The sequence below is a fragment of the Staurois parvus genome, unplaced genomic scaffold (assembly GCF_062004578.1).
Source record: "Staurois parvus isolate SC_StPar_1 unplaced genomic scaffold, SC_StPar_1.0 ptg001129l, whole genome shotgun sequence".
In the NCBI taxonomy this organism is placed as follows: domain Eukaryota; kingdom Metazoa; phylum Chordata; class Amphibia; order Anura; family Ranidae; genus Staurois; species Staurois parvus.
The window spans coordinates 284,347-306,440 of NW_028318925.1; the positions used below are offsets into that span (position 1 = coordinate 284,347).

The window sequence follows — 22,094 nt, forward strand, 5'->3', positions numbered from 1 at the left end:
CTCCACTCAGACCATCACATCACAGAGAGTGGTAGATGCTTGTCACAAAAAATTGGAAAAGGCACTGGAGAAGCTCTTTCAAGAGTAGAAGCAGGACTCTGAATCTAGGAAGAAGGATGGAAGGTTGCTTCTAAGTGCAGTATACCAGTTAGTTTATTATCATAATAATTTGGCTAAAACCACATACAAGATCGTAGATACATATAGGCTCATCATGGTATAATCTCCTGTGTGAGGATCCTGTCACTGTGTATTCCTCACACTGTGCTGGCCAGCAACTGCAGGGGGAGGGCAGAGAGTACAGGTCCAAGATGGCTGACACTCTTCCGAGATGCTCATGGAATGCACACCGTCGGTGTGGAGCGCATAAACCGGAAGTGATGTCAGGAGGGGCGGTGATGCATTTCAGAGCATGTGCGAACACTCCTTCACCAAGATGAAGCTCCTATAAGAAAGAGCCTCATAAATAGCATATGGGGCCGGAGAGGGGGTGGTAACTGGAGCTCTGGTCTGCTTGGGCTAAGTGATAAGGAGAAAGTGGAGTCTATATTAACCAAAGATGTGACGGCTAAAAAACAGCAGTGGAATTTATGGTGATGGGCATATATGCTTGGGACACATATGGGAAACACAGTAACAGGAACCAAGCTTACAATACCCCAATGATGCACTTTAGAAAACTTATAGAGCCCCGAACTCAACATTTTCAAATAAAAAGACCGAAGGATCTGAAGCAGCATACATCCACAGAAGATCTGTGGTTAGTCCTCCAAGATGTTTGAAACAACCTATCTGCCGAGTTGCTTCAAAAACTGTTTGCAAGTGTACCTAGAAGAGTTGATGCTGTTTTGAAGGCAAAGGGTAGTCACACCAAGTTTTGGATTTCTCTTTTGTTCATTTACTTTTTTTTACTCATTTTGTTAATTGATAAAAATAAACTATTAACATTTCTTTTTCTGAAAGCTTTCTTAATCTACAGCATTTTCTCACATGTATAATATACTGTATGTGTGTGTATGTATATGTGTGTGTGTGTATATATATATATATATATATATATATATATATAAAACATATTTTGATAATTGGTTACTCCTCAGTGCTGAATGCTAATATGCTTTGGTTACCTGAAATGAAAACACCCAAACTAAAAATTATGCTGTTTTTCACTTAGCCCAGCTAATGGAGGTCGTTCATGTGTAGGTCCAAGCTATGAGCTAGAGCTTTGCAACACTGAAAATTGTGACAAAGATTTTGAAGATTTCCGAGAAGAACAGTGTAAACAATGGGATCCATTCTTTGAATATCAGAATGCTAAACATCACTGGATTCCATATGAGCATCCCGATGGTAAGCCTGAGAGTTATAAAAATTGTAATACACAGCTCTTGTTAACCATCTATGTTACCACTATAGTGACTTTTGTGTGTGCAAATTTAACTTTTATTGCATTACTTTTACTACATGGGAAAATTGAAAATAAAACCAATAATCAAAATTCATGTTTGTATGTGTGTATATATGTGTATATATATATATATATATATATATATATATATATAACATTTTATATGACATACTTATCAAAAATTTCCATGGGAGGGGCCAGTACTAAAATAAAATTGGAGATAGGCTTTAGTGTCTTCAGTCTTAATATACCCAGTAACACTTACTGACTAAGATCTTTCTAAGATTCCCACTTCACACATAAGACACTTTTAATTTAACAAATCTCCATGGATACACAGGAAGGTGTCACATCTCCAAACTGCGCTATTCCCTCTGGTCTGGGGCTATACAGCTGCAGGAGTCCATTCATGCTTCATGTATACTTGTACAAACCAAACCATCAGCTGCACACCAATGATGTCACTAGTCACAAAATTCAAAAAACCCTTACACAAACATGCTATCATCCCTGCCTATCATCTTTCCATCTGTTCGCCGATCCATCCTTCAGCTCACTCTGATGCATTTTACTCTTGCGGGCTTAGTCATAGACTAAACCTATAAGGCTAAAAATGTGTCAGATGGGCAGATAAACCTGGGCAAAACCAGGAAGTATCAGACATTTTACAGATGATAATGACTTTGATTTTGGGCCTAGCAGAGAGAAACTGCAAACTGCTGAGTGTGTGCCTACACTTTATACTTGTTCGCCTATATCTTAAGTACAGAACGCAGGGCTTGTATTCATAGGCCATGGGTTATAGGCAGGCTAGAGCTGACCCAGATGCATTCTTATGTAACCCACCTTCTCTGTGAGCCTCCAGTTTTTATTAGTGTCCCTGGTAAATACACCAGTTCTCCTCCTTTGGTGAAGCTTTTTCTTTATAACCATTACATTTTTCTTCCGGCACTTCTAAAAGACTTGAATGCTTATTGATCTGGACTATATTGTAGTTTCCAGATCATTACCCCTCTATGTTATACCGTGTTACACATAGACTCCACTGTGGAGGGCTGGCCGGTAATGTTTGCTTCAGACACTGGATCCTGTGTTAGGTACTCCAGGACCATGGCCCATCTCTATGTTCTTAGTACCTGAAGACTCCTTCACTGGTAAGTCTGCCTTGACGGGTGAAACCCCTAATTTGCCCAGCAACATGGATAAGATTATACAGGATTTCCCTGCATTTTATGACTGGTTCCTGTGCAATAGACTAACCACAGTGCTTAACACACAATGTGGATACATAGGCATGGGAATGGGGATTTATTTACTTGCTGTAACTATCTCTAACACCAAGGTCGGCTCAGAGTCCTCCCTGGACAGCTCAGAGTGTTGCCGTGACAAGGCATCAGCCCTGACATTCTTGGAGCCAGGCAAATAGGAGACCACATAGTTAAAACACGACAAGAACAGAGCCCATCTTGCCTGACGGGGCGTCAATCTCTTGACCTCCGAGAGATACGTCAGGTTCTTGTGATCGTAAGAATGAGGACCGGAACCGCGGAGCCCTCGAGCAGGTGCCTCCATTCCTTGAGAGCCTGAATGATGGCCAACAACTCCCTGCCCTCATTCTGGTAGTTGCATTCTGCAGAGGAAAGCTTCCTGGAGTAGAACCCACAGGGAAGTAGGGGTCCATCGGGTGACCGACGATGAGACAGGAGAGCGCCTACTCCTGTCTCAGATGCATCAACCTTGAGGACAAAGGGCAACCCAGGATTGGGATGAGACAGTATCGGAGCCAAAGCAAAGGCAGATTTCAGAGCCTCGAAAGCTACGATGGCCTCGGACGGCCACTCGTGAGGATAACTGCCCTTCTTGGTTAGATCTGAGAGAGACTTGGCCAGCGTGGAGAAGTTCCTGATGAACTTCCGATAATAGTTGGCGAAACCCAAAAAGCGCTGAATGGGCCGAAGACCACTGGGACGAGGCCACTGCAGAACCGTCGCAAACTTTGGAGGGTCCTTAGAAAATCCCACCGTGGAAAGGCAAAAAGGCAACCTGGGATCGGTGGAATTCACACTTCTCGAGCTTACAAAAAAGTTTGTTCTCACGTAACTGTTGCAGCACCCGCTTGACATCCTGGATATGAGATTCCATGGAGACAGAATAAACCAGGATGTCATCCAAGTAAACCACCACGCACTGCTGCAACAAGTCACGAAAGACATCATTTATGAACTCCTGAAAAACCACGGGCGCGTTACATAACCTGAAGGGCATCACCAGGGATTCATAGTGACCGGTTCTGGTGTTAAACGCGGTCTTCCACTCGTCCCCCTGCTTGATCCGTACAAGGTTGTACGTCGCCCTAAGGTCGAGTTTGGTAAAGACCGTTGCTCCCTTGAGGCGGTCGAACAACTCGGTAATCAACAGGATTGGGTAGGCATTCTTAATGGTGATTCGATTGAGACCCCTATAATCGATGCAAGGTCTCAATTCACCGCCCTTCTTTACGAAGAAAAAGCCCGCTTCTGCTGGAGAAGTAGATTTATGAATGTGCCCCCGGGAAAGTGCATCCGCAACGTACTCTTCCATGGCCTGATTCTACGCAACCGAAAGAGGATACACCCTGCCACGCGGAGGAGTGGCACCGGGTTGCAAGGGTATGGCGCAGTCGTAAGGACGATGGGGAGGTAAGGCACCAGCGCGCACCTTGTCAAACACGTCCAGGTACTCCCCATAGTCGGTAGGCAACACAGAGTCCCCTCGGGTTAAGGCACACAACACCTTAACCAGCCTCGGGTTAAGGCACACAACACCTTAACCGGCCCACGGATGCACCCGGCCCCACACTGTGGAGACCACGAGAGAATCTCGGCCGTTCGCCAATTAAAGGTCGGATTGTGCCTCTGGAGCCAGGGATATCCCAAAACCACTGAATAGTGCGGGGAAGAAATTACCTGGAAACATGCCAACTCCCTGTGAACAGCCCCAATAGCTACTTCAACCGGCAGGGTCTCGTGGGTAACCTGCGGCAGTTGCAGGGGCCTGCCATCTATCGCCTCGAGAACCAATGGGGTAACTCGAGCCTGCCAGGGCATGGAGTACTGGGCAGCAAACGAGCTGTCCATAAACAACCCGCCGGCACCAGAGTCTACGAACACCTGGGCCGTCACCGAGCCCTCCGCCCAAGAGAGGACAACAGTGATCAGTAGTTTATCTTTGCGGGACGCCGGGGATGAGGAAACTCCACCCAAGATCTGTCCCCGACAGGATCTCAGGTGCGAGCGTTTCCCAGACGGACCAGACAGGACTGCCGAAAGTGCCCACGGAGGCCACAGTACAGGCAGCGACCCTCCCGACACCGTGTGGCCCGCTCCCCCTCGGAAAGGAGAGCAAACTCCAGCTGCATGGCCTCACTACCAGACAAGCCATCCCCAGGAGGCGTGGGAGGAGAAGGAGGAATGGGTGGGACAGAAAATGCAGGCGCCAGTCGGTTGGGAGACCTCCGCAGGCGCTCCTTGAGTGAAGGCCTCTCCCTGAGCCTGTTGTCAATCAGGATTAGGAAGGAAATGAGTGCTTCCAGCTCCACAGGCAGTTTCTTGGCTGCAATCTCGTCCTTCAATGCATCTGAAAGGCCATGAGAAAAAGCAGCCACCAGAGCCTCATTGTTCCAGCCCACCTCTGCTGCTAGGGTACGAAACTCTATGGCGTACTCGGCAACGGTCCGTGAACCCTGATGCATGGACATGAGCAGCTTGGCAGCCGAGGCGGAGAGAGCCGGCACGTCGGATACCCTACGGAAGGCGTCGACAAAACCGAAAAACTCGTGAATCACCGGGTTATTGTTCTCCCATAAGGGATTTGCCCAGGCCAAGGCCTTGTCTAAGAGCAGCGAGATTAGGAAGCCCACCTTTGACCTCTCAGTAGGAAAAGCGTGGGGTATTAACTCAAAATAAATGCCCACCTGGTTGAGGAACCCACGACACTGACTCGGCTCACCCCCAAAGCGCTGTGGAAGAGGGGCTGAACCGTTCATACCTCTGGGCACCGCAGGTGCAGCAGCAGCTGCGGCGGTAGGCGCAACAACCGGAGCAGTAGCGGGAGTGACCCCCAGAGTGACAACCGGCCTAATAGCATCAGGGGCAAGGTGCGCGATGCGTGCAAGCAGAGTCTGCAACGCCTGAGCGAACTGATCCAACAGGAGATCCTGTTGATCAAGTCTGGCGACTAACATGGGAAGCGAAGGCGTACCTGCACCGTCAGGATTCAGGGCATTCATGTAATGTTAGGGCAGGAGCGGTAGAATGGTCAGGCAGGCCTAATGGTAGGGTCACGCACCGACTGACGACAACCACCACCCACAGACCGGAGTGCCTCAGGGCGCGGAGTCTAAGCCCCAGGCTGCCTTTCACCAGGGCCCCTGATGGTGGGGATGGACTTGACGCAGCCAGGGACCAGGTCGCGGTCCCCGAGTAACCCCAGCTGCAGTAATGGCCAACGCCAATGGCGTATAGCTGGTGGGAACCAGATGGGAAACGATAGCATAGTCGGACAGGCCGGGTTGATAACAGCGGGACAGACAGTACAGGACGGTAGGCAAGAATACACAGGTCACGAGCCGGGTTCAGCAATGGGAGGTCAGATAAAGGGATAAGGCTGAGAATAGTCTTAGTCAAAGCCGAGTTGGTTTCCAGGACAGCCACGAGAGTAGAACAAGAACTTGTTGCAACACAATCATACAGGACACGAATGCAAAGAGCAAGTGCAGACAACAGGTTTAAATGTGATCAACCACGCCCCTCTGGGGGATGGACCGCAGAGGCCTGAAAGCATAAAAGGCTCCCACCATGCTTTGCAGAAACCTAAGATGGATGCCAGCACATGGAGCAGCATAACCTCTGGGGAAAGGTAGGACCTTGACATTCTGAGACAGCTGGAGACATAGCTGTCTCCTATAGTACCCATGCTGTGGCTCAGTTGATTTAAGTGTTCTTTTGTCCAGCATACCTTTTATCCACTAGGATGGAAATGGCCATTCATGTCCCTTTTTGGTACATTACGCCTTTGAGGAGGCCATTCTAAAAAAGTGGACCATTCCTTCTGTGGTGGATCCTTTCATCCCTGGGTTGAATGGGGCAACCCAGGACCCTGTGGACCGAGAGGTGAAATTTGTCACCCACGATATGTTCCCTTTGTCGGCTGCACTGTGGCCGGAGTTGGCCCAGGTCTGGGTATTTCTGATGATGAACATCTCCTCAGTGCCATCCGGGATGACATTATCAAGACTCTTACAGGTGGTAAGAGTACTGCTGCCTACAAGCTATGTAGGGAATGGAACTGTAATGTGAACCTGTTCCTTGCTGCTCTGCGCATACTTTTTATTCCCTTGGACACAGACTCTGAGCCCTCCAAGGCAGTTGTTGCCAAGTGCTCTTGGCCTCACAAGACCCCGTAGCCTCCAGACAGGTCCTACTCAGCATGTAGGCTTGCTCCTATCCATTTCCAGGTTGAGGGTGGTTTTTTGCTGGTTTGGGGTCCCCTGGACCTCCCTTTTCCTTGTACGGTGGGTCAGCGACTTGGTTGTGTTTGGCTGTAGAATAGAATTTTGGGCTTGTCCACCAGAAGAAGTCTTCCGCTCTGTTTGTGGACTCTGTTAGAGGTGGTGCAGGATTTGCTTCTCTGGGAATATCTGCTCCAGAGAGAGAATGGTTTCAGGGTCTCTTCTCTAATTTGTTTGTCCCCCAAGGGACAAGCTCTGGGAATTCAGTTAGATCCTGTGATCATGCATGCAGGTCCTGGGTCTCCTGCTGTCCAGCATCAGGAGTTCCTGTATGCACAGTCCCTTACACGGGTTTTCCAGATGGCGATTCTGGCATACTGGGACAGTTCTTCCACTTCCTTGGAAAACCAATTCCCTTTGGGTTGATTTACCAGGCCCCCATGCCTGTGTTGGATTTGGTCGTGCTTACTAGAGGTCGGGATGATCTTCTCTGTAGATGCCTAGTCTGATCTCCTTTGCAGTGGCCTAGGTCAACCATCTGAATAGCACAAGAAAGGCTGCTGCAACACTGGAGCCCTCACACATTTTTCAGCGGAACGGCACATTCTGGTGCATTCCGTCATGTATATCCCAGGTGTGGGGAACTACCAGGCAGATTGTCTCGTGCAAGGCAGCATCAAGGAAGGGTTCCCTACATCTGGAAATGTTCTGTCAGATCTACTGGTGCCAGAGTATACCAGACACAGCCTTCCTGCTGTCTCACAAGCTGGCTTTGTCGCTGTGGTATAATTGGTTGCGGATGTTCCCTTGCAGCTGTTACTTAAGAGGTCTTCTGGTTTTGCTAGATGCTCTCATGTCTTGCTTTACTGTCTCCAATTTCTAGCAACATAGGTGTTGATATCTAGGTTCTGGAAGCCAGGGGGGTTGTCAGATCGGTGATCCCTACTTGGTTGTTGACATGCAAGTTTGCCTTTTAGATTTCTCTTCGCATCTGGAAAGTTTTTATTGGTGCTATTCTCCATTCTTCTTGGTGGCTCTGACTTTTGGGTACCTTTATAAGGCCTTGGCAATCTTCTTCAATGTCCCCTAACCACAAACTCCTTGCTTCATGCCTTCAGCCCAGGAGTTTGCCATCCAGGTCCCCTGTGCGTTCTCCATTGTCACCATGGGACCTACACTTGGTTCTTTTGGTCTTCTGGCAGCCTCCATTTGAGAGTGTTAGGGTTATTCCCCCTCTTCTGACTTATCAAAGTCTTCTTCTTGGTCATTTTTATCTCTGCACGGTGGGTGCCGGGGCTGGCAGCCTTCTCCTGTAAGTCTGCCCATTTGGTTTGGCTCTAGGATAAGGTGGTTCTTCGTCTGAGCCCCTCCTTCCACAGTTGGTGGTTTTGGATCCCCATCTATTTGAGGTTTTGTCCTACCTTCCCCATGTCTGCACTCTCTGCACCCTTGGGGGTTTGTTCTGCTCTTTTTGAATGTGGATTGGACAGTTTATGTCTATTGTTTGCTACAGTTTCCTTCCAGGGGTCAGACTATCTTTTTGTACTCAAGTACAGCTCAGGGTAAGGCCTGGCTGCCTCCTCTGCTTTCAGCTCGTTGGATTCCACAGACACCTGTTTGGGTGTCTGCCATCAGGGTCGGGATCCTCCCTTCCTCTTTAAGGGACACCCCACCTGGGCAATTGGTGCCTCTTAGGCAGTCCAACACCAGGTGTCTGTGTACCAGACTGTAGGGTGTCTGCCTGATTGAGCATATTTTTACCACCTTGTACAAGGCTGATGTTCTTTCAGCTTTGGATGCTGGTTTGGCTTCTCCAGTTATTTGGTTTGCCCACCCTTCATGGAGGCACTGCTTTGGGATGTCCCTGTGGTCAAGAATAGAAGAGCTGTGTCCATCGATGAACATAAGAGAAAACAGAATATTTTGTTACTCACCGTAAAATTCCTTTCTCTAAGCTTATTGACAGACACAGCATTTTCCCTTCTTCTAGGTTTTTCTCTATCCTCTTACACTACTTGGTGACTAACTGGTTTGCCTATAGCAGAGAGGGGGGTTTATATTAGTTAGGACTGTCCATAGACTGTCTGTGTTCTTTTTCTGCCTAGTGTACTACTCCTGTAGGTGATGATATAACCCTGTGGTCAAGCTGTGTCCGTCAATGAGCTCAGAGAAAGGGGATTACAGTGAGTAACAGAAAAATCCCATTTTCCCATCCATGCAAAAAGTGCATTACATGAGGATTGTCCTAATCCTGAAAGAATAAATATTCCTATGACTTTGGTAAGGAATGGTAAAGGAATTTTATGGTAAAGGAATTTTCCTGCCATTTCAGTCCTCAGTAAACACCTTACAGTTCATATTGGGGATGTTCCCTCTTTTAAGGATTCTGTTGATAGGCATTTTGTTTTTTAGCCCTCTCAAACCTCTCTATTGCCATTGCAGATTTATCTCTGTAGCTGTCAATTGTTGCCATGTCTATTTGCCAGACTATTGCTAACTGGCTAAGACAAAATGAGTCTGTGATGGCCCCTTTGCTTTAGAACAATTACAGCTGATAGTTTATTGTTCTGTGTTGAAGCTCTAGAGCAGCGGTTCTCAACCTGGGGGTCGCGACCCCTTTGGGGGTCGAACGACCATTTCCCAGGGGTCGCCTAAGACCATCGGAAAACACATATTTCCGATGGTCTTAGGAACCGAGACACCGCTCCTCCGTCTCAGGCGATGTGTGGGCGGGATGATACGCTGCCCCTGTCACCTGGCCACACCTCCGGGATCGCTCAGCAGCTCCGCCTCCTCGCCGCTGATTGGCCATCGGAACTGTAGCTCAGGAGAGGCACACAGGCGGCCAATCACTGGCGAGGAGGTGGAGCTTGGAGAGGAGGAGCCGAGCGGTAGCGCGCGTACATCAAAGAAGATCGAGGGAGCTGCCGGAGCGAGTGAAGAGGAGAGCGGCCAGAGAAGGAAGACAGCTGACAGGTAAGTGAGAGAGCGAGCCCAGGCTGGAGCAGGGGTCAGCAAGGTAAGTATCATTGGTGTCAGTGGGAGGAATAGTGCCCCATCATTTGTGTCACTAATACCAACGATGGGGCACTATTCCTCCCCCCACTGACACCAACGATGGGGCACTATTCCTCCCCCCACTGACACCAACGATGGGGCACTATTCCTCCCCCCACTGACACCAACGATGGGGCACTATTCCTCCCCCCACTGACACCAACGATGGGGCACTATTCCTCCCCCAACTGACACCAACGATGGGGCACTATTCCTCCCCCCACTGACACCAACGATGGGGCACTATTCCTCCCCCCACTGACACCAACGATGGGGCACTATTCCTCCCCCCACTGACACCAACGATGGGGCACTATTCCTCCCCCCACTGACACCAACGATGGGGCACTATTCCTCCCCCCACTGACACCAACGATGGGGCACTATTCCTCCCCCCACTGACACCAACGATGGGGCACTATTCCTCCCCCCACTGACACCAACGATGGGGCACTATTCCTCCCCCCACTGACACCAACGATGGGGCACTATTCCTCCCCCCACTGACACCAACGATGGGGCACTATTCCTCCCCCCACTGACACCAACGATGGGGCACTATTCCTCCCCCCACTGACACCAACGATGGGGCACTATTCCTCCCCCCACTGACACCAACGATGGGGCACTATTCCTCCCCCCACTGACACCAACGATGGGGCACTATTTCCCCCCCCCCTGACCCCAATGATGGTGCACTATTCTCCCCTCCACCACACTGACATCAATGATGGGGCACTATTCCTCCCACTGACACCAATGATGGGGCACTATTCCTCCCCCCACTGACACCAATGATGGGGCACTATTCCTCCCCCCACTGACACCAACGATGGGGCACTATTCCTCCCCCCACTGACACCAACGATGGGGCACTATTCCTCCCCCCACTGACACCAACGATGGGGCACTATTCCTCCCCCCACTGACACCAACGATGGGGCACTATTTCCCCCCCCCTGACCCCAATGATGGGGCACTATTCTCCCCTCCACCACACTGACATCAATGATGGGGCACTATTCCTCCCACTGACACCAATGATGGGGCACTATTCCTCCCCCCACTGACACCAACGATGGGACACTATTTCCCCCCCCCCTGACCCCAATGATGGGGCACTATTCCTCCCACTGACACCAATGATGTGGCACTATTCCTCCCACTGACACCAGTGATGGGGCACTACTCCCACTGACACCAGTGATGGGGCACTACTCCCCCCACTGACACCAGTGATGGGGCACTATTCCTCCCACTGACACCAATGATGGGGCACTACTCCCCCCACTGACAACAATGATGGGGCACTATTCCTCCCACTGACACCAATGATGTGGCACTATTCCTCCCACTGACACCAGTGATGGGGCACTACTCCCCCCACTGACACCAGTGATGGAGCACTACTCCCCCCACTGACACCAGTGATGGGGCACTACTCCCCCCACTGACACCAATGATGGGGCACTACTCCCCCCACTGACACCAATGATGGGGCACTACTCCTCCCACTGACACCAATGATGGGGCACTATTCCTCCCACTGACACCAATGATGGGGCACTATTCCTCCCACTGACTCCAACGATGGGGCACTATTCCTCCCGCTGACACCAACGATGGGGCACTATTCCTCCCGCTGACACCAACGATGGGGCACTATTCCTCCCACTGACACCAACGATGGGGCACTATTCCTCCCACTGACACCAACGATGGGGCACTATTCCTCCCACTGACAACAATGATGGGGCACTATTCCTCCCACTGACAACAATGATGGGGCACTATTCCTCCCATTGACACCAATGATGTGGCACTATTCCTCCCACTGACACCAGTGATGGAGCACTACTCCTCCCACTGACACCAGTGATGGGGCACTACTCCCCCCACTGACACCAGTGATGGAGCACTATTCCTCCCACTGACACCAATGATGGGGCACTACTCCCCCCACTGACACCAATGATGGGGCACTACTCCTCCCACTGACACCAATGATGGGGCACTATTCCTCCCACTGACTCCAACGATGGGGCACTATTCCTCCCGCTGACACCAACGATGGGGCACTATTCCTCCTGCTGACACCAACGATGGGGCACTATTCCTCCCACTGACACCAACGATGGGGCACTATTCCTCCCACTGACACCAACGATGGGGCACTATTCCTCCCACTGACACCAACGATGGGGCACTATTCCTCCCACTGACACCAACGATGGGGCACTATTCCTCCCACTGACACCAACGATGGGGCACTATTCCTCCCACTGATACCAACGATGGGGCACTATTCCTCCCACTGATACCAACGATGGGGCACTATTCCTCCCACTGATACCAACGATGGGGCACTATTCCTCCCACTGATACCAACGATGGGGCACTATTCCTCCCACTGACACCAACGATGGGGCACTATTCCTCCCACTGACACCAGTGATGGGGCACTATTCCTCCCACTGACACCAGTGATGGGGCACTATTCCTCCCACTGACACCAGTGATGGGGCACTATTCCTCCCACTGACACCAGTGATGGGGCACTATTCCTCCCACTGACACCAGTGATGGGGCACTATTCCTCCCACTGACACCAGTGATGGGGCACTATTCCTCCCACTGACACCAGTGATGGGGCACTATTCCTCCCACTGACACCAGTGATGGGGCACTATTCCTCCCACTGACACCAGTGATGGGGCACTATTCATCCCACTGACACCAGTGATGGGGCACTATTCCTCCCACTGACATCAGTGATGGGGCACTATTCCTCCCACTGACACCAGTGATGGGGCACTATTCCTCCCACTGACACCAGTGATGGAGCACTATTCATCCCACTGACATCAGTGATGGGCCACTATTTTGTAGTTAAAAGCTTGGTCTGCTGAACCTGCTTGTAAAAAGTGCCTTTTACACATGCCTTTTGACAGTGAACACCTATTTGAGGAATCTCTTGATAAATTCATAAAAGATGTCACTGGGAGAAAGGTGTTCCTGTCCCACAATAAAAAGTCTTCTACTCCTATGTCTACTACTTCTACACACCAAACGGGTTTTTTCTCTCTCCCCAGGCAACCTCACAAACAATGCTTAACACTTCTGTTTGCCACAAACCTTTGATTCTTAAGTCCACCAAGCCTGCCCAGGAAGCCCTGCTAACAATGAAGGGGTGCCCATATTCCTCAGAATGTGGGAACATCTGTTGGCATTTATGCTAGCCTGGATCTGAGACATCCTGGCCCTTTGGGTTCTCTGCTATCCCCACTTTACTCAGAGCAAGAAAATCTTCCTCCCATTAGATCTAGCATTGCACATGGAAGGCTTTCTTTGCCTGGTGCAAGGACAGACAGTTGAGTTCTGGAGTCCACCGGGTATTTTGTCTGGGGTGTTTCAGCATTGAGAATCTGTATTCCGGATTTGGAAGGATGCCCCTGGTCCTCTGTTCACACATTCTCCAGGTTTTACTAGGTGGATATTCAGGCTTCAGATAATGCGAGCTCCAGCCACAAGGTGCTTCGAGCTGGCATCTGAGTGTTTTTTCTGGTTACTTAATGCTTGTTTTTTGTGGGCCTGTTGGCAGTTCTGGTTGGCTTGTTGTTGCCCACCTCTCACTTTTATTGTTTTGGGACATTCTATGGTCTATGAATACAAGCCCTGTATCCTGTACTGTATGATTTAATAGGAGGTTTGAAGTACCTGCAAATTCTATAGCTTGGAGTGCAATACAGAACACGAGTTATATCAGTGTGCATCAGGTAAAGACTTTAAAATATTTTACTAGTGTCCAATCACATGAAGGTACTGTAGTTTGCTAAACCCGCATCCTGTACTGTACATTAAAATAAGGCATAGGTCTTGTTTCTTTTCTTTAGTCAGAGGCTGAGTAGAAACCTGAGATGTGTCAGCCTTTGAGTCAGGCAGGAGTTCACCTGAGGACAGGCTAGGGAGGTTCTGAAGCATGGCCAGATCTAGGGGGTGTGCTGGGAATTAGCAGTTTGTGCAGAGCGGGCACAGACACAGCCCACTCTCATCTATGGGTGGTCGGATGTAAACGGACTCTGCTGTCCGTTTACACCTGACTGCACTTCGATATGGTCCACCAAGATGGAGGGGAACAGATCCCCTTCCATTTTTTTTAGTGAGCCAGTTTTGGATTGGAGATTACACCCGCTGCTCGATAGAGGAGAATGGAGCGTCCATTTGGGTCCATATGAAAAATGGACAGGTGGATCCAATCGGACTGTTAATGTGAATGTGCCTAAAGTGCAATGCGATAGCTATTGAGAATAATTCATATATGAATATACATTTCATACAAAAAGTCCAATAAAATGGTGCCGTGATAAACTTGTGCAGATCCACTGCAAGTTGTTTGCACTGACTTCAGTGTACCATCATCAAGACAGAACACACACCATCTGCTCAACCAAAAATTTTACTTCTTAAACTTATGAGGTCAGATATGCTTGTCATCTGCTGGATATTTGCAGTCCAATTGGATTTGCCTGACCATTTTTCAGGCGGACCCAATTGGACCCTCCATTCTCCTCTATGGAGCAGCGGGTAAAAGGGCTTATCGAGACAGGCTCCGATTCTCAGCCTCCTGGCAGAGCTGCTGTCAAGGGTGGCGGGAGGATGGTGGGGCATGGGGCACCAAAATGCCTATGTACACAAAAACCCTTGCACTGGCCCTGCCCAGGGACACACAGAGGTTGGATATGGATAGAGGTAGGGGCGCACTGAGAGCTCCCTTCTACCTCTTCTAAAAGAAGACAAAGGCACAGCAATAAAGTGTTGAACCAAAGTGAATCTTCTCCCCAGTCAGAACTTTCAGTGCAACTTATTTTCACTTATTTACTGCTGAGCAGACTATGTATCTGAATCTCTATGCAGCCTGATCACTGCACACTGACAGTCCGGCTGTAAATACGTAAAGCTGATAAAGAGAACTGGAAAAAAAGGCGCTGTGGAAAATGCTCTCAGACAAGCACCTTAGTGGAGGTGCATCTTTATTGGGTGAGATAAAGTAGCAAGTATAATAAAATTAACCAGCCTGAAGTGGACAGTGTGATTCCAATGGACGGCCCGTCCGCTCTGAGGGGAGCTGAGATCAAAGAATGCTCCTGTCGACTTCAAATCACGTGGTGTCAGCGTACCAGCGTCCTGGGTGGTGTCACCATGGCAAACGAAGGCAGTGTCCGGCGTTGGCTTCAGCTGGGAGCATATGTGGGGTTACCAAGACGACATGTTTCGCGCAGTTGCGCTTTGTCAAGTCACTGGTAACCATGGCCGGCGGCCATTATATAGAAGACCATTAAAGGGAAGGCTGGCTGAGTGTAATTAGCAGGGGATGGGGTGTCAATCAGAGCGGACGGCTCGTCCTGAAGCAATGCTGAATACAAATTTAAAGGTACAGATTGCAAGTTATAAAAAATGATATGTATAAAAACAATAGCATTGGAAAGCATGATATACTTTCATCTTTAGTGAAATAAAGGTAATACAATAACAAAAAAAAAAAAAAAAAAAAAAAAAAAAAAAAAAAAAAAAAAAAACACACAAGTTAAAAATGACATCGCTGGTTCATGGAAGCTATGTCAAAAATTGCGTTTACAGTGAGGTAATTATGGGTATATGGGCAAAGAAGGGAGTAGGGAGAAGTGAATGCTAGGCATATGAAAATGACTGTATCAAAGGTATATGAAAATGACTGTATAAAAGGTATGACTAAAAGGAATATAATAAAATCAATCCTGGTATCAAATTAGGTAGCTCATATGTTCATAATTAAATAAATATAATAGATGCGTAATAACATGTATTCGTAATTGAGTGCACAGAATATATACATGGTGACAGTGCAGATTAAAAAACAAGGATTAAAAGAAGACAATACTGTATGTAATAAAAAAAAAAAAAAAAAAAAAAAAAAAAAAAAAAAAAAAAAAAAAAAACCACACTGGAGGATCCTAGTTCCGGGGACTAGAAGTCAAACTTGTTAAATAATGCTATGGATTTCAAGATCCTCATTGAGACCATTGGGGGTCATAGAACCTAATTTGTAGATCCAGAACGTCTCTCTCTTACACAAACGGGCTAGTCTTTCATTGTCAGTAAATGTACCCTTTGGAATATGTTCGATTGCTAAGACCTCAAGAAGACTGAAATTATTTTGATGGGATTGCAAAAAGTGCCTAGGGACACTATGCTTATCGCATCCATCTCTTATAAGTCTTCTGTGCTCCCCTATGCGTTTGCGTAGAGGGCGTGTGGTTCGGCCTACATATAGGAGCTTACACGGGCATGTGAGAACGTATATGACGTGGTCAGTTGCACACGTTATAAACTGACGAATGTGGTAGCTGTTGCCCTGGGAGTCCAAAAACTGTGATCTACCATGGGTGATGGACTGACAGGTGAGACAACCTCTTTTGTTGCATCTGTAGATACCAATTCTGTCGTCAAATGTAGGAAGGGGGCCGTTGTCTATGTAGGTGGACAGTGACATTTTGCTTGGGGCTAGAATGTTTTTCAAACAACGGGCTCTCTTGAAAGTTACTTGTGGGGCGCGTGGGAGATTAGGCGCTAATCTAGGATCTAATTGTAAAATGTGCCAGTGTTTGCGAATGATGTTTGTAATATCACGATGTGATGTGTTGAAACCAGTGATGAACCTAACCGAGTTAGACTGGTCACGGGCCTGAGTGTATGTTCGGTCTATCAATACGCTATGTTTGGTATATGCGTTTTTTATAAGGGAAGGGGGATAGCCTTTCTCAGAAAGCTGAGCCTGTGTAGTGATCGTTCATCTTAGACCTGTCAGCAGAGACTGGAGATACACAGTCAGTCTGACAGTAAATAAGGCTGTGTGCAGTGAAAGTTCTCTTGTCAGGTGGGAAGCTGTACTTTATTTAAACCTTTATTCCTGTGCATTTGTTTGCTTGGCTACTTTTATGCAGGCCACACATGGGTCGAATTCCAAATGAATTGTCTTTACAAAATCGGAAATTTTGTGCGTTTTGTGATCCAATGGTGCCACGATTGATTTCGAAATTCAACCAAGCAAGCCTTCACTTTCACCTCATGTTGCTACAGAAAAGAATTTTCTTTTCTTTCCAGGTCACAGCTCACGCTCATTTCTTTTTCGATTATATCTCTCGCAAGATTCTCCCATCATTTATTTGAAATTTGTTCATTTTTCAGAACATTTTCAACATGCCCACTCACTCAAATTTGATGGTCGCTTGAAAATCGGCCATTTCTGTGACCCATTAATGGGGCAAAATTTGAACGAAAATTCTTAGAAAAGATTTTCAAAAGAAAATTCCTTCGGAATTCGACCCATGTATGGCCGGCTTTAGGGTAAGGCTGTTTGGCAATTTGCTTTACATTAAAGAATATTGCTTGATTCCCCAAATAATACATTAAATTTTGTTGGTGTAATCGGTCTTACTGCGAATAGTGTTCTGCTGTAGTTTCCCTGCTGGTAGCTATAGCCGGTGGCAGTCATTGTACAAAAACAACCCAACAGGCTGGCTGTACTGAAGTTGATCGATAAATCAACTTCAGTACAACCAGCCTACCCACAGAAGAACCAAAATGAAGCTTCAGTCCATCTTTGGATGGCTTTAGAAGCAACCCCTTCCTTTTGTCTGTCATTCTTGTTGCCTATAATTCAACAGGGGCTCTTGGGACCTTGATGTAAGGAGGAGGGGGGAACCTGATAAAAAGGGGACTCTGGAGATCTGATTTAACCAGGAAAACTCTGGGGCCCTAATGTAAGGAGGGAGGGCTCAGGGGACCCTGATGTAAGAGAGGTTGACTCTAGGGACCTTGTCTTGGGGGGTAACGCTAGGGTCCCTGATGTTAGAAGGGTTACTCTGGGGATCCTGAAGTAAGGTGGGTGGTTCTCGGGACCCTTATCTAAAGGGGATGACTCTGGGGACCCTAATGTAAGGAAGGGGGCTCTGGGGACCCTTAGGTAAGGCTGAGGACCCTGATGTAAGGGGGAGGATTCTGATGTAGAGGGGGCACTCTGGGGACAGTGTCTGAGAAGGAACTCTGATGGGGATTCTTGATGTAAGGGGGAAATGTGATATGAACAGTTGGGCTCATTCTGATGCTGCCCTCTATGTTGTTATGATGTTACTCACTCCTGACCCCTGCACTCTATACATTATGCTGTATATTACATATTCCTGACCAAAGTGTTCATTGTCCCAACAGTTTCTTTGTTTAATTAAGTTCTTTAAAGTAGGCTCAGACAGACAAAGTGATCATTGTTAGTGTGCAGAAAAGCATATGTGATGGAAATGTTTACATTTTTAAAAATGATCCTTCATTCTGAGGTTTATGTGTATCTGTGAGATTGTCACTTGTGACATAGTAAGAAATATTTTGTGGATACAAGGACTATGTGTGCAAAGTATACAGAAACTAGGCACAGATTCTGTTTAAACATTCACCTTTATGCTCCTCCCACTGTTAGGCAAAATCTGTCCTCTACGTCACTTTCTACTGACCTCTGAATTTTTCCTCACCCACTACTGACCCTGGAACTCTGCGTCCCATACTGCTGACCCCTGTTCTTTGCACTGTTGACCCTGTACACTGCCCTGCTGACCCCCTGTACACTGCACTTTGACCTTCTGTCCTCTCACATTAGACAGGCTAGATCCAGCCCTGTTCTGAAGTCAAACCTTCTGGAGCCTTCCCACCTCTTCAGGAACCTGACAGCTTTCTGGAGGAGGGATGGTGGAGGGGAGGAAGCTCAGATCTGCATACTTGAGTGACCTTGGCCAATCCACTGGCAAGAGGCTGGGCATGGTGCCCAAGGTAACCCTTAAGTATCACAGAACCTGGTTGAAAGGAAGCAGTGTCAGGTGGAAGATGGAGTGAGAGACTATAGTGTGGAGCCTGGGAGGGAGCTCAGGAAAAGGGCCTACCTACAGGCAGGTGCTGGAGAAGAGGATCTCCACTGTACCACCATCTTCAAAGGAGGATGTCCTGAGCAGCAGGGAAGGACCCAGCCCAGTGGAAGGCCTGAAGGCAGCCACCAACCTGCCAAGTTGACAGGAAAGGACAGTGTGAGTACTCTTACACCCCCTGGGCTACATAATGGAGGAGGGCAGTTAGGTGAACAACCCAACTAGCTTCTCATCTGGGGCTGTTGTGCTAAATTGGCAGTTTCTGGGCCCCTTTGCTCAGGGAATAGCCTCAGTGCAGCTGAGTGAAGAGGGTGACTCATTTGGGGTCTGAGAAAGTACACCAGAGATCTGGCATGCTCTTACAGGAGAGACTATTTTTGTCCACATCTGTACACAGCTGCATCCAGGTTATTAACCCCTTAATAAAATCACAAAACCAAGCTCAAGGACTATTTACTGTCTCCAGTGTGCAAAATGTGGAAGAAAATGCATGTTGCCTGTTTGTGCAGAGCTTTAGGGGGACCCAAAACTCAGAGACTCCTAAGGGAGTAGTGCTACACATGCAAATTTGTTTATTTTTCATGATGTCTGTGAAGGTTCCCATTATCTAGGCCATAGTATATTTAGCAATAGTTAGCCACATTTAACTGAATTTATTCTGTAAAATTGAAGACATTTCATAGATTGTTCTGTTCCTGTCAGGAGGCTATTTCAGTGCAGGGAACTGCTGCCCTCTACTGTTGTTTAGCTGTCTAGCAGCTAATATTATAGTGTTATGTATTATTTAATTATGTTGGATTAACCACTTGCCCTCCAGAGCATTTACCCCCCTTAATGACCAGGCCATTTTTTTGCTGTTCAGCACTGCGCTATTTCAACTGGTAATTGTGCGGTCGTGCAATACTGTACAATCTATGTCCTTTTTTTCACACAAATAGAGATTACTTTTGGTGGCATTTGATCACCTCTTCGGTTTTAACTTTTACACTATAACAAAGGCCAAAAATTTTGAAAAACAAATTATATTTTTCACTTTGGTTAGAAAACATATCCAATAAAATCAAAGTTAGTCATAAATTTAGGCCAAAATGTATTTTGCTACATGTCTTTGGTAAAATAATCTCAATACATGTATATTAATTGGTTTGTGTGAAAGTTATAGCATCTACAAGCTATGGTATATATATGGAATTTACGTAGCTTTTACTTTCTGACTGCCTAACACATTTCTTGAGGTGCTAAAATGCCAGGGCAGTACAACCCTCCCCAATGACCCATTTTTTTGGAAAGTAGACATCCTAAGGATTTTTCAGATTTTTCAGAGAGGCATGTTGAGTCCATGGACATGCCACAAATTTTTTGAAAATGAAAATTTTTGGGGAATTTTTTTTTTACACAAAGTTGTCACCTGAATGATATATTGCTCATGGATGCCATGGGTTTATGTGAAATAACACCCAAAAACACATTCTTCTGCTTCTCTCAAGTATGGGGATACCATATGTGGGTTACTTTTTGGCAGCCTAGCTACATACAGGCCCCCAAAATTCAATGACTATCTCCAGGCTTTCAAAGAGCATATTCTCTCATATCACTTCCCCACTACCTATCATAGTTTCTGAGGCCCTAATGTGGGATACTTTTTGACAGCCTAGCTACATACAGGCCCCCAAAATTCAATGACTACCTCCAGGCTTTCAAAGGGCATGTTTCCTCATATTACTTCCCCACTACCTATCACAGTTTCTGAGGCCCTAAAATGCCAGGATAGTACAAACTCCCCCCCCCCCCAAATTACCCATTTTTGGAAATTAGACTGCACGCGAGGGGACATGGTGCTTTTTTTTTTAAAAGTTATTTTGATTTTTTTAATTATATTTACATTGTCCCTTTAATTTTTTTTGATCACAGGGAATGCAAATATCCCCTATAACTTCAATGGGCTTTGTCATATTTTTTTTTGAGAAATCTGGGGTCTATCAGACTCTAGATATCTCCCCTGATTTTACATTATCTAATCTCACCAAGATCAGTGTGATCAGAAGCTTTCCCAGTTTACAAATGGCGCTGTTTATATCCTGCAAAACTGTGGTGAAATGCAAAAAAAGTGGTGAAATGCTCGTAGCTCCCAATTTCTTAGACTATAGAGATGATTGGCACCATTCCGGTCTCCAATCAGCGCTATGGCCAGCTGGCAGAAACACTGGCTGCATTCTCAAGTTCCCCCGATGGCATGGGACTGCCCGAGAAGGCCATGGAAGGCAGCGGGGGAGGGGGGCATCATCTCCCGCTGCTTGTAAAAGCAATCCTGCAGCTAATTAGCCACTAGGATTGCTTTTACATGAAAACTGATTGCCGGGTGTAAAAAACAATACCAAGATGGTGCCTGCAGCTGTAGGCATCATTCTGGTATAACCATTCAAAGTCCAGTGATGTACCAGTACGTGACTGGTCCTTTCATTCAGCCCACAGTTTGCATACACAAAAAAAATAGCATATATATGCTATGCTCTTTTATTGTTTTGTATGGAACCTGTGGGCTGAATGGAAAAAAAAAGAAGAAATCTCTGCCCAAAAAAGTGTGTGGTATGCCCACCATTAGAATATACTGCCCTGCATCCACCCACTTCTAATGGAGGGCACACATTAGGTCGCACGGTGCCACATGCACCAATTCCAAGATTGTACAAATGTCTAAATAGTGGCACGCTTGAATAAAAAATGTCCACGTATAGTGAAGGAAATAAGTATTTGATCCCCTGCTGATTTTGAATGTTTTCCCACTCACATAGAAATAATCAGTCTAAAAATCAAATGGTAGGTGTATTGTAACACTGAGAGACAGAATAGCAACAAAAAATTCAAAAGAAATGCATGTCTAACAAATGATGCACTGATTTGCATGTTCATGAGGGAAATAAGTATTTGATCCCCTTCACAAAACATGATTTAGTACTTGGTGGCAAATTCCTTGTTGGCAATCACAGAGGTCAGACATTTTCTGTAGTTGGCCACCAGGTTTGCACACATCTCAGGAGGGATTTTGGCCCACTCCTCTTGGCAGATCCTCTTCAAGTTATTAAAGTTTTGTGGCTAACATTTGGAAACTAGAACTTTCAGCTCCCTCCACAGATTTTCAATCGGATTAAGGTCTGGAGACTGACTAGGCCACTCCAGGACCTTAATGTACTTC

The 22,094-nt window shown here is 47.1% G+C and overlaps 1 protein-coding gene across 1 annotated transcript in view; it reads left to right on the forward strand.

Annotated features, from left to right (window-relative positions):
• Positions 1-22,094, forward strand: part of LOC149440032 (A disintegrin and metalloproteinase with thrombospondin motifs 2-like) — a 987,780-nt gene that overhangs the window by 279,604 nt on the left and 686,082 nt on the right. The window contains exon 6 of the mRNA XM_089659016.1: positions 1,175-1,350. Within this exon, the coding sequence (XP_089515142.1) occupies positions 1,175-1,350 (176 nt within the window). The remainder of the gene's footprint in view (positions 1-1,174; positions 1,351-22,094) is intronic.